Source organism: Macaca mulatta, chromosome 9 (genome assembly GCF_049350105.2).
Source record: "Macaca mulatta isolate MMU2019108-1 chromosome 9, T2T-MMU8v2.0, whole genome shotgun sequence".
Taxonomy (NCBI): Eukaryota; Metazoa; Chordata; class Mammalia; order Primates; family Cercopithecidae; genus Macaca; species Macaca mulatta.
Window position 1 is genome coordinate 33,888,246 of NC_133414.1, and position 14,872 is coordinate 33,903,117.

Sequence of the window (14,872 nt, forward strand, 5' to 3'; positions counted from 1 at the left end):
GTGCTGGGATTACAGGCGTGAGCCACTGTGCCCAGCCAACGATTTGTATTTCTATACACTAGCTGGATTGTATCCCCTCAAAAGATAAGTTGAAGTTCTCACCCCCTGCTACCTCAGGGTGACCCTATTTGGAAACAGGGTTATTGCCAATATTATTAGTTCAGATGAGGTCATACTGGAGTAGAATGGGCCCTTAATCCAACATGACTGATGTCCTTATAGGAATTGGAGAAGACAGGTAAACATGGAGGAAAGACTGCTAATGTAAAGATGGAGGCAGAGACTGGATTTATTCTGCCACAATCCAAAGAATACCAGGGACTAACAGTGGCTAGAATAGGCACGGTAGATTACTTCCCTAGATATTTCAGAGGGAGCATGGCTGTGCCAACACTTTAATTTTGAATTTCAAGTCACCAGGCTGTGAGAAAATAAATTCTTGTTGTCTTAAATCACCCATATGTGGTCCTTTATTACTAAAGCCATAGGAAATGAATACACTAACTATGAACATTTCAAAAGTGAAATAAAGAAAACATTCAATTTATAATAGCACCAAAGAGATCGTGACTGAATTTAAAAAAAGAAATGCAAGACTTGGGCACTGAAACTACAAAACATAATTGAAAGAACTTAAAGAACACCTACAGAAATGAATAGATATCTCATCTTCATAGACTGTTAAACTTAATATTTTTTATAAACAGGGTCTCTGTTACCCAGACTGGAGTGCAGTGATGCAATCACAGCTCACTTCAGCTGCTAACTCCTAGGCCCAAGGCATCTTCCTACCTCAGCCTTCTAAGCAGCTAGGACTACAGGCATGCACCACCATGCCTGGCAATTAAAAAAAAATTTTTTTTTGTAGGGACAGGGTCTTGCTGTGTTGCCTAGGCTCGTCTTGAACTCCTGGCTTCAAGTGATCCTCCTGCCTTGGCCTCCCAAGGTTCTGTGATTACAGGCGTGAGCCACCACACCTGTCTTTAATAATCTTAAGGTAGCAATACTTCCCATATTGTCCTTCAGATTCAATGTAATTACTTTCAAAATTCTAGCTGACATTTTTTCAGAACTGACAAGCTGATTCTAAAACTCATGTGGAAGTTCAAGGAAGCTAGAATAGCCAAAGCAATCTTAAGAACAAAGTTAGAAGATTCACACTTAACTGATTTTAAAACTTAATACAAAGCTACAGTAACCAAGGCAAAATGTTACTGGCATAAGGCTAGACATATGGCTATATGGCTAGACATATAGAGCAATGGAATGGAATTGAAAGTCCACAAATAAACCCTTACATTTATGAACAAATGATTTTCAAGGTAAGATGATTCAATGGGGGAAAGAAAAGTCTTTAATTTATAATAAATGGTACTTGGGCAACTGGTTATCCACATGCAAAAGAATGAGACTGGATTACTTATTTTTGCCATTCACTAAAGTCAAAATTATCAAAGACCTAAATTTAAGAGGTAAAACTATAGGCATTTTAGAAGAAACATAGGAGTAAATCTTTGTGACATTGGGTTAGGCAGTGGTTTCTTAGATATGACATCAGAAGTACAATCAACAAAAGAAAAAAATAGATAAACTTTATCAAAATTAAAAACTTTTGTGCTGCAAATGATACTATCAAAAACATGAAAAAAACTGCTCATAGAATGTGAAAAATATTCACAAATCATATATCTGCTAAGGTACTTAGTAGAACATACAAAGAACTCTTACACCTCAGTAATAAAAAGATAAATAATTCCATTAAAAATAGGTAAAGTATCTGAATAGGTATTTTCCCAAAGAAGATATAGAAATGCCCAATAATCACATGATAAGATACTTAACATTGGTAGTTGCTAGGTTTTTTTGTTTTTTTGTGTTTTTTTTTGAGACAGAGTCTCGCTGTGTCATCCACGCTGGAGTGCAGTGACATGATCTCAGCTCCCTGCAACTTCCACCTCCTGGGTTCAAGCAATTCTTGTGCCTCAGCCTCCCAAGTTGCTGGGACTACAGGCACCTGCCGCCATGCCCCGCTAATTTTTGTATTTTTTGTAGAGATGGGTTTTCACCATGTCGGCCAGGCTGGTCTCAAACTCCTGACCTCAGTTTATCTTCCTGCCTCGGCCTCCCAAAGTGCTGGGATTACATGCATGAGCCACTGGGCCTGGCTGTCACTAGTTTTAATTGCAAATCAAAACTACAATGAGATACCACTTTACACGCCCTGGGATGGCTATAATCAAATAGACAAGGCAATGATTTTTTGGCAAGTATGTAGAGAAATTGGGAACCTCATACATTACTAATGGGAATTTAAGTTATGTATCTGGTTTAGAAAACAGTTAGCCGGTTCCTCAAAATGTTAAATACAGTGTCTGCATATGATTCAGAAATTCTGTTTCTAGGTTTACGCATGAGATAAATGAAAACACATGTTCACACAACAACTTGTACATAAATGTTCATAATAGCATTATTCATAATGGCAGAAAAGTTGAAACAAACAAAATGTCCCTAAAGTGATTGATAAATAAAATGTGGAATATCCTTATAATGAAATGTTATTTGGCAGTAAAAAGGAACAAAGTAATAACGTGCTATAATAGGGAAGAACCTCGAAAACATATTGCTAAATGTAAGAAGCCAGTTTCAAAAGACCACATACTATATGCTTCTATTTGTGTCAAATATCCAGAATAGGCAAATCTAGAGAGATAAAGTAGGCTACTGGCTGGGTATTTGCAAAGAGGAATTGGGAGTGACTACTAATGTGTCTGGTGTTCCTTTGTGGGGTAAATAAGATGTAGTAAAATTAGATAGTGGTGATGGTTGCTCAAGTTGGTGAATATATTAAAAGATATTGAAATGTCTACTTTAAAATGTGCACTGTATGATGGTGGTGATGGTTGCTTAAGTTGGTGAATATATTAAAAGAAATTGAAATGTATACTTTAAAATGTGGACTGTGTGATATATTAATTATACCTAAATAGAGCTGTTATAAATTCTGATTTAATAAATGAATAACTCTTTTCAAAAATAATCTATGGTTTATCCATACTATGGAACAATGTCAGCAAACTGTGGCCCAAATAATCTATGGTTTATCCATACTGTGGAACAATGTCACCAAACTGTGTCAGCAAACTGTGGAACAATGTCAAACCTAACCTGAAACTTATTTTTGTAAATAAAATTTAATTGGAATACAGCCATACCCATTGAGTAATAGTGATAGAGACCATCAGGCTTGCAGAATCTAAAATACTTACTATCTAGTTCTTTGCAAAATATGTTTGCCAACTCCTGCTGTGGAATAATCATTAGCACTTAAAAAAACTGAGAAAGATCTATGTTTATGGATATGAAGAAATCTCAGACTTTATGTTAAGTGAAAAAGTAAGTTGAGAACAATATATACAGTGATGTCATTTATGTGAAAAAGAAAACTGAAATCCAACCCACCACTAATAAAAATTACAGAATGGAAAACATACATGCAGTATTGTGTAAATGCATAGAACAAGTCCTGGAAAGGTAACAGTGATTCTATAATATTTCTAGGGAGAGTATTAAATTTTCGAAGTGGTAATCAAAGTGTCCATTAAACTTCATTTGTATTAAAATCTTTACAAAGAAAATATGTGTGTTATATAAATTAAAATATAAATGTACAATTATAAACATACTTTTTTGGTTTATTTTTCAGAGCTGTAAATGATCAAGTTTTGTTAGATGCTGTAAGTATAGTAATCTCAATTTGAAATTACACTTTGTCCTTGAGTTCTTAACAGATTCTAGAAATTGTCAGGATACCTAATCCTATATAAAGATCCAGTGCTTACTTAGTTTATTTAAAATAATTTTATGCATATGTGAACTGGAAAGCCTTGTCTATTTTGTTCATTTTACCCCCATTATCACTCAGAAATAATTCACTTCTGAAATACTAAACTGTAATGTCCTACAGTCATCTGAATAGTTCCAGTCCTTGACACTTTTAGCTCTTTTATGTCTTTCAGCTCCAATTCTTGTCTCACTGTACATACTGATATCAATGTTTCATTCTTGTCATGAGTTAATGAAGACTTTCTTACTTTAATAATTAAATATCTGAATAACCTTTCTACATTGAGAGTTTTACTCTTCATTATTACTAAAATTATTTGTTTCTAGGAATACAAACAGATACAACGTGATTTTGAGTTGTTATCAGAAGAGAAGTTGGTGCTGGAAAATGAACTACAAAAGTTGAAGGACACAGAGGTTGGAAAAATTTTATGTTTGAAAATGGCATACACCTAACAAGAGTTATTATGTTAGGATAGAAATCAAAGAGATATTTAAATGTTATATAATATGTTTTTATTATTAATAATTTGTAGCAGCTATGCTTTAAAAAATAAAATTATGCCATATTCTAAATTATCATATTAGGTGTCAAAACCAAAAGGATGCCATGAAAAAACAGATAAAATTTAAACATCTGACAGACATTTCTAGGCCAAATATTTACCTTTATTAAACTAGCAGTAAATTAGTTTTCAAATATATTGTAAATGCATTTCGTGGTAGTTTCTACAATTATGTAATGTGTGTATCCCAGTTCATTATACCAAATAGAGTAAATAGAAATAGAAATGCAAGGGTAAAGGAAAATTTGTTTCCTCTTGTATTTTATTGTTCTCTTTGCCATCGTTAGAGAGCTTACAAATTCAAACTATAGACAATAAAGTCAAATACATTAAAAGTGAACTTTTATTAACCACTTAAGAACTTAAGATATATGGTTGAGGAAAAATACTAAATTCAATAATGTTGGTTGCTTGATATTTCTTCCTTACTAGGGGAGGAAGCAGAAATCATACAGGAGATTTGCTATTTGATCAGTTAGAGAAGCAGTAGTCTTACACAGGTGTCAAATATAAGATCAGCGCTGTCATATATGTTCAGTTTAGGAATAGTTTTCCTTTAGGTATCATGCCAAGTAGGAATAGAACATTGGAACAAAATAACTAAAAATAGTAAATTGTCATGTTGAAGAACTGAGTAGTCTGACCAAGTGTGAGAATTTTGCAGCATGCTAATCACATACTGTTAGAGCACATTGAAAAAACGCTGGAGCTTCTTAGATGACTTGAGGATGTTGCACCAGTTTCTGGTTTTGCTTCCTTGTGTTGTTTCTTTAGGTGTTTTGTCTCTAATTCTGCTCTAGAGAGCAATGGTTTTTGCACGAACTTCAGTATATGATCTAGGATACCACAAGGTTTTCTTGTTTAATGCATGGAAACTTTGGTGCTCATTTGGTAGGTTATACTCTTACCCATTCTTTAAAACATTTAAAAACATTTTTTATTTTTGTGGGTACCAGTAAGCGTATGTATTTATGGGGTACATGAGATATTTTAGTACAGGCATACAATGTGTAATAATCACATCATGGACAATTGGGTATCCATTTCCTTAAGCGCTTATCCTTTGTGTTGCAAATAATCCAATTATACTTTTTTAGTTATTCTTAAATGTACAATTAAATCACTATTGACTATAGTCCCCCTGTTGTGCTATCAAATACTAGGTCTTATTCATTCTTTCCAACTATATTTTTTGTACCCATTAACCATCCCCACCCCCTGCTCACACTCCAAGCCTCTGGTAATCATCCTTCTATTCTCTATCTCTATGAGTTCAATTGTTTTGATTTTTAGCCCCAACAAATAGTGAAAACATGCAATGTTTGTCTTTCTGTGCCTGGCCTATTTCATTTAACATAATGACTTCCAATTCCATCTATGTTGTTGCAAATGACACAATCTCCTTTTTTATGACTAAATAGTACTCCATTGTGTATAAGTATTACATTTTCTTTTTCCAGTCATATGTTGATGGACACAGAGGTTGCTTCCAAATCTTGGCTACTGAAAACAGACCTGCAACTAACATGGGAGTGCAGATATCTCTTTGATATACTGGTTTCCTTTTTTTGGGATATATACGTATCAATAGGATTGCTGGATTGTATGGTAGCTCTATTTTTAGTTTTTTGAGCAACCCCCAAACTGTTTTCCATAGTGGTTTTACTAATTCACATTCTCACCAACAGTATACGAGGGTTCCCTTTTCTCTACATCATCCCCAGCATTTGTTATTGCCTGGCTTTTGGATAAAAGTCATTTTAACTGGGGCAAGACGATATTTCATTGTAGTTTTGATTTTCATTTCTTAGATGATCAGTGATGTTGAGGACCTTTTCACATACCTGTTTGCCATTTGTATGTCTTGTTTTGAGAAATATCTATTCAAATCTTTTATCCATTTTTAAATTGGATTATTAGATATTTTTTTCCTATAGAGTTATTTGAGCTCCTTTTATATTCCGATTGTTAATCCCTCGTCAGATGGGTAGTTTGGAAATATTTTTTTTCTCATTTTGTGGGTTGTCTCTTCACTTTGTAGATTGTTTTCTTTGCTGTGCAGAAGGTTTTTAACTTGATGTTATCCCATGGGTCCATTTATTTTTTGGTTACCGTTACTTGTGGAGTATTACTCAAGAAATTTTTGCACAGACCAATATGCTAGAGAGTTTCTCCAATGTTTTCTTGGAGTAGTGTCATAGTTTGAGGTCATAGATTTAAGTCTTTAATCCATTTTGATATGATTTTTGTGTAAGGTGAGAGATAGGGTTCAAGATTTATTCATCTGCATATAGATATCTAGTTTCCCAGCAACATTTATTGAAGAGACTGTCTTTTCCCCCACTGTATGTTCTTGGCACCTTTGTTGAAAATGAGTTCACTGTAGGTGTGTGGAATTTTTTCTGGGTTCTCTTCTGTTCCTTTGGTCTATGTGTTGGCTTTTATGCAACTACCATGTTGTTTTGTTTACTGTAGCTCTGTAGTATAATTTAAAGTCAAATAATATAATTTCTCCAGTTTCATTTCTTTTGCTCAGGATAGCTTTGGCTATTCTGGGGCTTTTGTGATTTTATATAAATGTTAGGATTTGTTTTCTATTTCTGTGAAGAATATCATTGATATTTTGATAGGGATTACAATGAATTTGTACATTGCTTTGGGTAGTATGGACATTTCAACAATATTGACTCTTCCCATCTATGAACATGGAATATCTCTCCATTTTTCTGTATCCTCTTCAATTTCTTTCATCAGTGTTTTATAGTTATCCTTGTAGAGATCTTTCACTTCTTTGGTTAAAACCTAGGTATTTAATTTGTGGCTGTTGTAAATAGGATTAGTTGTTTGATTTCTGTTTCAGATTATTCACTGTTGGTATATAGAAATGTTACTGATTTTTGTATTTTGATTTGTATCCTGTAACTTTACTGAATTTATCAGTTCTAAGAGTTTTTTTTTTTTTTTTTGGGCCAGTCTTTAGATTTTTCCAAATACAAGATCATACCATCTGCAAACAAGGATAATTTGATGTTCCTTTCCAGTTTGGATGCCCTTTATTTCTTTCTCTTATCTGATTGCTCTAGTGAGAACTTCCAGTACTATGCTGAACAACAGTCATGACAGTGGACATTCTTATCATGTTCCAGATCTTAGAGAAAAGGCTTTCAGTTTTTTCCCATTTGGAGTGAAACTGGCTGTGGGTTTGTCATATGTGGTTTTTATTATGGTTGAGGTATGTTTCTTCTCTAGCCAGTTTTTAGAGGGTTTTTTTCATAAAGGGATATTGAACTTTATCAAATGCATTTTCAGCATCAGTTGAAATGATCATATTCTTGTCTTTCAATCTGTTAATATGATGTATCACATTGGTTGATTTGCATATTGTGAATCCCACTTGGTCATGATGAATGATCCTTTTAATATATTGTTGAATGTGTTTTGTTAGTGTTTTGTTGAGAATTCTTGCATCAATAGTCACCCAAAATATTGGCATATAGGCCTTTCTTTTGAAGAGCTTTTGTCTAGATTTGGTATCAGGGTAATACTGGTCTTGTAGAATGAGTTTGGAAGTGTTCCCTCCTCTTGTCTTTTTGGGATGGTTTTAATAGGGTTGGTATTATTTCTTTTTTTTTTATTATTATACTTTAAGTTCTAGGGTACATGTGCACAACGTGCAGGTTTGTTATATATGTATACATGTGCCATGTTGGTGTGCTGCACCCATTAACTCATCATTTACATTACATATATCTCCTAATGCTATCCCTCCACCCCCTGCTCCCCACATTAGAACCCGGTGTGTGATGGTTGCCTTCCTGTGTCCAAGTGATCTCATTGTTCAATTCCCACCTATGAGTGAGAACATGCGGTATTTGGTTTTCTGTTCTTGTGATAGTTTGCTGAGAATGATGGTTTCCAGCTGCATCCATGTCCCTACAAAGGACACGAACTCATCCTTTTTTATGGCTGCATAGTATTCCATGGTGTATATGTGCCACATTTTCTTAATCCATCTGTCACTGATGGACATTTGGGTTGATTCCAAGTCTTTGCTACCATGAAAGTGCTGCAGTAAACTTATGTGTGCATGTGTCTTTATAGCAGCATAACTTATAATCCTTTGGGTATACACCCAGTAATGGGATGGCTGGGTCAAATGGTATTTCTAGTTCTAGATCCTTGAGGAATCGCCACACTGTTATCCACGATGGTTGAACTAGTTTACCATCCCACCAACAGTGTAAAAGTGTTCCTATTTCTCCACATCCTCTCCAGCACCTATTGTTTCCTGATTTTTTAATGATTGCCATTCTAAGTGGTGTGAGATGGTATCTCATTGTGGTTTTGATTTGCATTTCTCTGATGGCAAGTGATGATGAGCATTTTTTCATGTGTCTGTTGACTGTATGAATGTCTTCTTTTGAGAAGTTTCTGTTCATATCCTTTGCCCACTTTTTGGTGGGGTTGTTTGTTTTTTTCTTGTAAATTTGATTGAGTTCTTTATAGGCTCTGGATATTAGCTCTTTGTCAGATGAGTAGATTGCAAAATTGTTCTCCCATTCTGTAGGTTGCCTGTTCACTCTGATGGTAGTTTCTTTTGCTGTGCAGAAGCTCTTTAGTTTAATTAGATCTCATTTGTCAATTTTGGCTTTTGTTGCCGTTGCTTTTGGTGTTTTAGACATGAAGTCCTTGCCTATGCCTATGTCCTGAATGGTATTGCCTAGGTTTTCTTCTAGGGTTTTTATGGTTTTAGGTCTAACATTTAAGTCTCTAATCCATCTTGAATTAATTTTCACATAAGGAGTAAGGAGAGGATCCAGTTTCAGCTTTCTACTTATGGCTAGCCAATTTTCCCAGTACCATTTATTAAATAGGGAATCCTTTCCCCATTTCTTGTTTTTCTCAGGGTTGTCAAACAACAGATGGCTGTAGATGTGTGGTATTATTTCTGAGGACTCTGTTCTGTTCCATTGGTCTATATCTCTGTTTTGGTACCAGTACTATGCTGTTTTGGTTACTGTAGCCTTGTAGTATAGTTTGAAGTCAGGTAGCCTGATGCTTCCAGCTTTGTTGTTTTGGCTTAGGATTTTCATGGCAATGCAGGGTCTTTTTTGGTTCCATATGAACTTTAAAGCAGTTTTTTCCAATTCTGTGAAGAAAGTCATTAGTAGCTTAATGGGGATGGCATTGAATCTATAAATTACCTTGGGCAGTATGGCCATTTTTACAATATTGATTCCTCCTATCCATGAGCGTAGTATGTTCTTCCATTTGTATCCTCTTTTATTTCACTGAGCAATGGTTTGTAGTTCTCCTTGAAGAGGTCCTTTACATCCCTTGTAAGTTGGATTCCTCGGTATTTTATTCTCTTTGAAGCTGTTGTGAATGGGAGTTCATTCATGATTTGGCTCTCTGTTACTGGTGTATAAGAATGCTTGTGATTTTTGCACATTGATTTTGTATCCTGCGACTTTGCTGAAGTTGCTTATCAGCTTAAAGAGATTTTGGGCTGAGACGATGGGGTTTTCTAAATATACAATCATGTCATCTGCAAACACGGACAATTTGACTTCTTTTCCTAACTAATGCCCTTTATTTCTTTCTCCTGCCTGATTGCCCTGACCAGAAATTCCAACATTATGTTGAATAGGAGTGGTGAGAGAGGGTATCCCTGTCTTGTGCCGGTTTTCAAAGGGAATGCTTCCAGTTTTTGCCCATTCAGTATGATATTGGCTGTGGGTTTGTCATAGGTAGCTCTTATTATTTTGAGATACATTCCATCAATACCGAATTTATTGAGAGTTTTTAGCATGAGGGGCTGTTGAATTTTGTCAAAGGCCTTTTCTGCATCTATTGAGATAATCATGTGGTTTTTGTCTTTGGTTCTGTTTATATGCTGGATTACGTTTATTGATTTGCATATGTTGAACCAGCCTTGCATTCCAGGGATGAAGCCCACTTGATCATGGTGGATAAGCTTTATGATGTGCTGCTGGATTTGGTTTGCCAGTATTTTATTGAGGATTTTTACATCGATGTTCATTAGGGATGTTGGTCTAAAATTCTCTTTTTTTGTTGTATCTCTGTCAGGCTTTGGTATCAGGATGATGTTGGCCTCGTAAGATGAGTTAGGGAGGATTTCCTCTTTTTCTATTGAATTGAAGAGTTTCAGAAGGAATGGTACCAGCTCCTCCTTGTACCTCTGGTAGAATTCAGCTGTGAATTCATCTGGTCCTGGACTTTCTTTGGTTGTAGGCTATTAATTATTGCCTCAATTTTAGAGCCTGCTATTGGTCTATTCAGGGATTCAACTTCTTCCTGGTTTAGTCTTAGGAGAGTGTAAGTGTCCAGGAAATTATCCATTTCTTCTAGATTTTCTAGTTTATTTGCATAGAGGTGTTTATAGTATTCTCTGATGGTAGTTTGTATTTCTGTGGGGTTGGTGGTATCCCCTTTATCATTTTTTATTGCATCTATTTGATTCTTCTCTCTTTTCTTCTTTATTAGTCTTGCTAGTGGTCTATCAATTTTGTTGATCTTTTGAAAAAACCAGCTCCTGGATTCATTGATTTTTCTAAGGGTTTTTTGTGTCTCTATCTCCTTCAGTTCTGCTCTGATCTTAGTTATTTCTTGCCTTTTACTAGCTTTTTATGTGTTTGCTCTTGCTTCTCTAGTTCTTTTAATTGTGATGTTAGGGCGTCGATTTTAGATCTTTCCTGCTTTCTCTTGTGGGCATTTAGTGCTATAAATTTTCCTCTACCCACTGCTTTAAATGTGTCCCAGAGATTCTGGTATGTTGTATCTTTGTTCTCACTGGTTTCAAAGAACATCTTTATTTTTGCCTTCATGTCGTCATGTACCCAGTAGTCATTCAGAAACAGGTTGTTCAGTTTCCATGTAGTTGAGCGGTTTTGATTGAGTTTCTTAGTCCTGAGTTCTAGTTTGATTGCAGTGTGGTCTGAGAGACAGTTTGTTATAGTTTCTGTTCTTTTACATTTGCTGAGGAGTGCTTTACTTCCAACTATGTGGTCAAGTTTGGAATAAGTGCAATGTGGTGCTGAGAAGAATGTATATTCTGTTGATTTGGGGTGGAGAGTTCTGTAGATGTCTGTTAGGTCCGCTTGGTGCAGAGTTGAGTTCAGTTCCTGGATATCCTTGTTAACTTTCTGTCTCGTTGATCTGTCTCATGTTAACAGTGGGGTGTTAAATTCTCCCATTATTATTGTATGGTAGTCTAAGTCTCTTTGTAAGTCTCTAAGGACTTGCTTTATGTATCTGGGTGCTTTTGTATTGGGTGCATATATATTTAGGATAATTAGCTCTTCGTGTTGAATTGATCCCTTTACCTTTATGTAATGGCCTTCTTTGTCTCTTTTGATCTTTGTTTGTTTAAAGTCTGTTTTATCGGAGACTAGGATTGCAATCCCTGCCTTTCTCTGTTTTCCATTTGCTTGGTAGATCTTCCTACATCTCTTTATTTTGAGCCTATGTGTGTCTCTGCATGTGAGATGGGTCTCCTGAATACAGCAGACTGATGATTCTTGACTCTTTATCCAATTTGCCAGTCTATGTCTTTTAATTGGACCATTTAGTCCATTTACATTTAAGGTTAATATTTTATGTGTGAACTTGATTCTTTCATTTTGATTTCAGCTGGTTATTTTGCTCGTTAGTTGATGCAGATTCTTCCTAGCATCAATGATCTTTACATTTTGGCATGTTTTTGCAGTGGCTGGTACTGGTTGTTCCTTTCCATGTTTAGTGCTTCCTTCAGGAGCTCTTGTAGGGCAGGCCTGGTGGTGACAAAATCTCTAAGCATTTGCTCGTCTGTAAAGGATTTTATTTCTCCTTCACTTATGAAACTTAGTTTGGCTGGATATGAAATTTTGGGTTTAAAATTCTTTTCTTTAAGAATGTTGATATTGTTTAATATTGGCTCCCCACTCTCTTCTGGCTTGTAGATTTTCTGCCGAGAGATCCGCTGTTAGTCTGATGGGCTTCCCTTTGTGGGTAACCTGACCTTTCTCTCTGGCTGCCCTTAACATTTTTTCCTTCCTTTGAATTTTGGTGAATCTGACAATTATGTGTCTTGCAGTTGCTCTTCTCAAGGAGTACCTTTGTGGTGTTCTCTGTATTTCCTGAATTTGAATGTTGGCCTGCCTTGCTAGGTTGGAGAAGTTTTCCTGGATAGTATCCTGCAGAGTGTTTTCCAACTTGGTTCTATTCTCCCCATCACTTTCAGGCATACCAATCAGATGTATATTTGGTCTTTTCACATAATCCCATATTTCTTGGAGGCTTTGTTCATTTATTTTTACTCTTTTTTCTCTACAATTCTCTTCTCGCTTCATTTCATTAGTTTGATCTTCAATCGCTGATACTCTTTCTTCCAGTTGATTGAGTCAGTTACTGAAGCTTGTGCATTTGTCGCGTAGTTCTCGTGTTATGGTTTTCATCCCTATCAATTTTTTTAAGGTCTTCTCTGCATTGATTATTCTAGTTATCCATTCATCCATTCTTTTTTCAAGGTTTTTAGTTTCTTTGTGCTGGTTACGTAGTTCCTCCTTTAGCTCTGAGATGTTTGATTGACTGAAGCCTTCTTCTCTTAACTCGTCAAAGTCATTCTCCATCCAGCTTTGTTCCGTTGCTGGCGATGAGCCGCGTTCCTTTGGAGGGGGAGATGTGCTCTTATTTTTTGAATTTCCAGCTTTTCTGCACTGCTTTTTCCCCATCTTTGTGGTTTTATCTGCCTTTGGTCTTTGATGATGTTGATATACTGACGGGGTTTTGGTGTGGGTGTCCTTTCTTTTTGTTAGTTTTCCTTCTAACAGTCAGGACCCTCAGATGTAGGTCTGTTGGAGTTTGCTTGAGGTCCACTCCAGACCTTGTTTGCCCGCGTATCAGTAGTGGAGACTGCTAAAGATAGAATATTGCTGAACAGTGAGTGTTGCTGTCTGATTCTTGCTCTGGAAGCTTCGTCTCAGGGGTGTACCCCGCCATGTGAGGTGTAAGTTGTCGGTCTGCACCTAGTGGGAGATGTCTCCCAGGTAGGCTACTCAGGGGTCAGGGACCCACTTGAGCAGGCAGTCTGTCCGTTCTGAGACCTCAACCTCCATGCTGGGAGATCCACTGCTCTCTTCAAAGCTGTCAGACAGGGGCATTTACCTCTGCTGAGGTTTCTGCTGCTTTTTGTTTAGCTATGCCCTGTCCCCAGAGGAGGAGTCTACAGAGGCAGGCAGGCCTCCTTGAGCTGTGGTGGGCTCCACCCATTTCGAGCTTCCAGGTGGCTTTGTTCACCTACTTAAGCCTCAGCAATGGCGGGCACCCCTCTCCCAGCCTCGTTGCCGCCTTGTAGTTAGATCTCAGACTGCTGTGGTAGCAATGAGGAAGGCTCCGTGGACGTGGGACTCTCTGGGCCAGGTGTGGGATATAATCTCCTGGTGTGCCATTTGCTAAGACCCTTGGTAAAGCACAGTATTAGGGTGGGAGTTACCTGATTTTACAGGTGTTGTGTGTCTCACTGTCCTTTGGCTAGGAAAAGGGATTCCCTTTCCCCTTGTGCTTCCCACGTGAGGCAATGTCTTGCCCTGCTTCAGGTCTTTCTGGCTGGGCTGCACTCGCAGACAAGCGACAACTGTCCGACACGCCCCAGTGAGATGAACCTGGTACCTCAGTTGAAAATGCAGAAATCGCACCTTTTCTATGTCACTGATGCTGGGAGCTGGAGGCTGGAGCTGTTCCTATTCGGCCATCTTAGGCACGCCCCTCTTGGTATTATTTCTTTAAATGTTTGGTAGAATTCAGCGGTGAAGCCAATGGGTCCTGGGTTTTCCTTACTGGGAGACTTTTTATTACGGCTCTGATCTAGTTACTTTTTGTTGGTCAGTTCAGGTTTTGGATTTTTTCATGTTTCAATTTTGGTAGGTTGTATGGGTCTAGAAATTTATTTCTTTTAGATGTTTCAATTCATTGACATATAGTTGCTCATAGTAGCCACTAATGATTCTTTGAATTTCTGTGGTATCAGTTGTAATATCTCCTTTTTTGTATCTGATTTTTATTTATTTCAGTCTTTCTCTTCTTTTCTTAGTCTGGCTAAAGGTTTGTCAATTTTATTTATCTTTTCAAAACACTAACTTTTTGTTTCATTGATCTTTGTATTGTTTTCTTCATCTCAAATTCATTTATTTCTCCTCTCGTCTTTATTATTTCTTCTACTAATTTTGGGTTTGGTTTGCTGTTACTTTTCTAGTTTTTTATGTTGCTTCATTAGGTTATTTATGTGAAATTTTTCTTCTTATTTGATGTAGGCACTTGTAGCTATAAAGTTTCCTCTTAGTACTGTTTTTGCTGTGTCCCATAGGTTTTGGTATATTGTGTTTTCATTATTATTTCTTTCATGATTTTTTTCAGTTCCCTTCTTAATTTCTTCATTGACTCGCTGGTCATTCAGGAGCATA

The 14,872-nt window shown here is 36.6% G+C and overlaps 1 protein-coding gene across 1 annotated transcript in view; it reads left to right on the forward strand.

Moving 5' to 3' along the window:
• The window catches only part of CCDC7 (coiled-coil domain containing 7), a 442,752-nt gene that overhangs the window by 60,003 nt on the left and 367,877 nt on the right, over positions 1-14,872 (forward strand). Inside the window, exons 11-12 of the mRNA XM_028826154.2 lie at positions 3,707-3,737; positions 4,174-4,263. Of these exons, the coding sequence (XP_028681987.2) occupies positions 3,707-3,737; positions 4,174-4,263 (121 nt within the window). The remainder of the gene's footprint in view (positions 1-3,706; positions 3,738-4,173; positions 4,264-14,872) is intronic.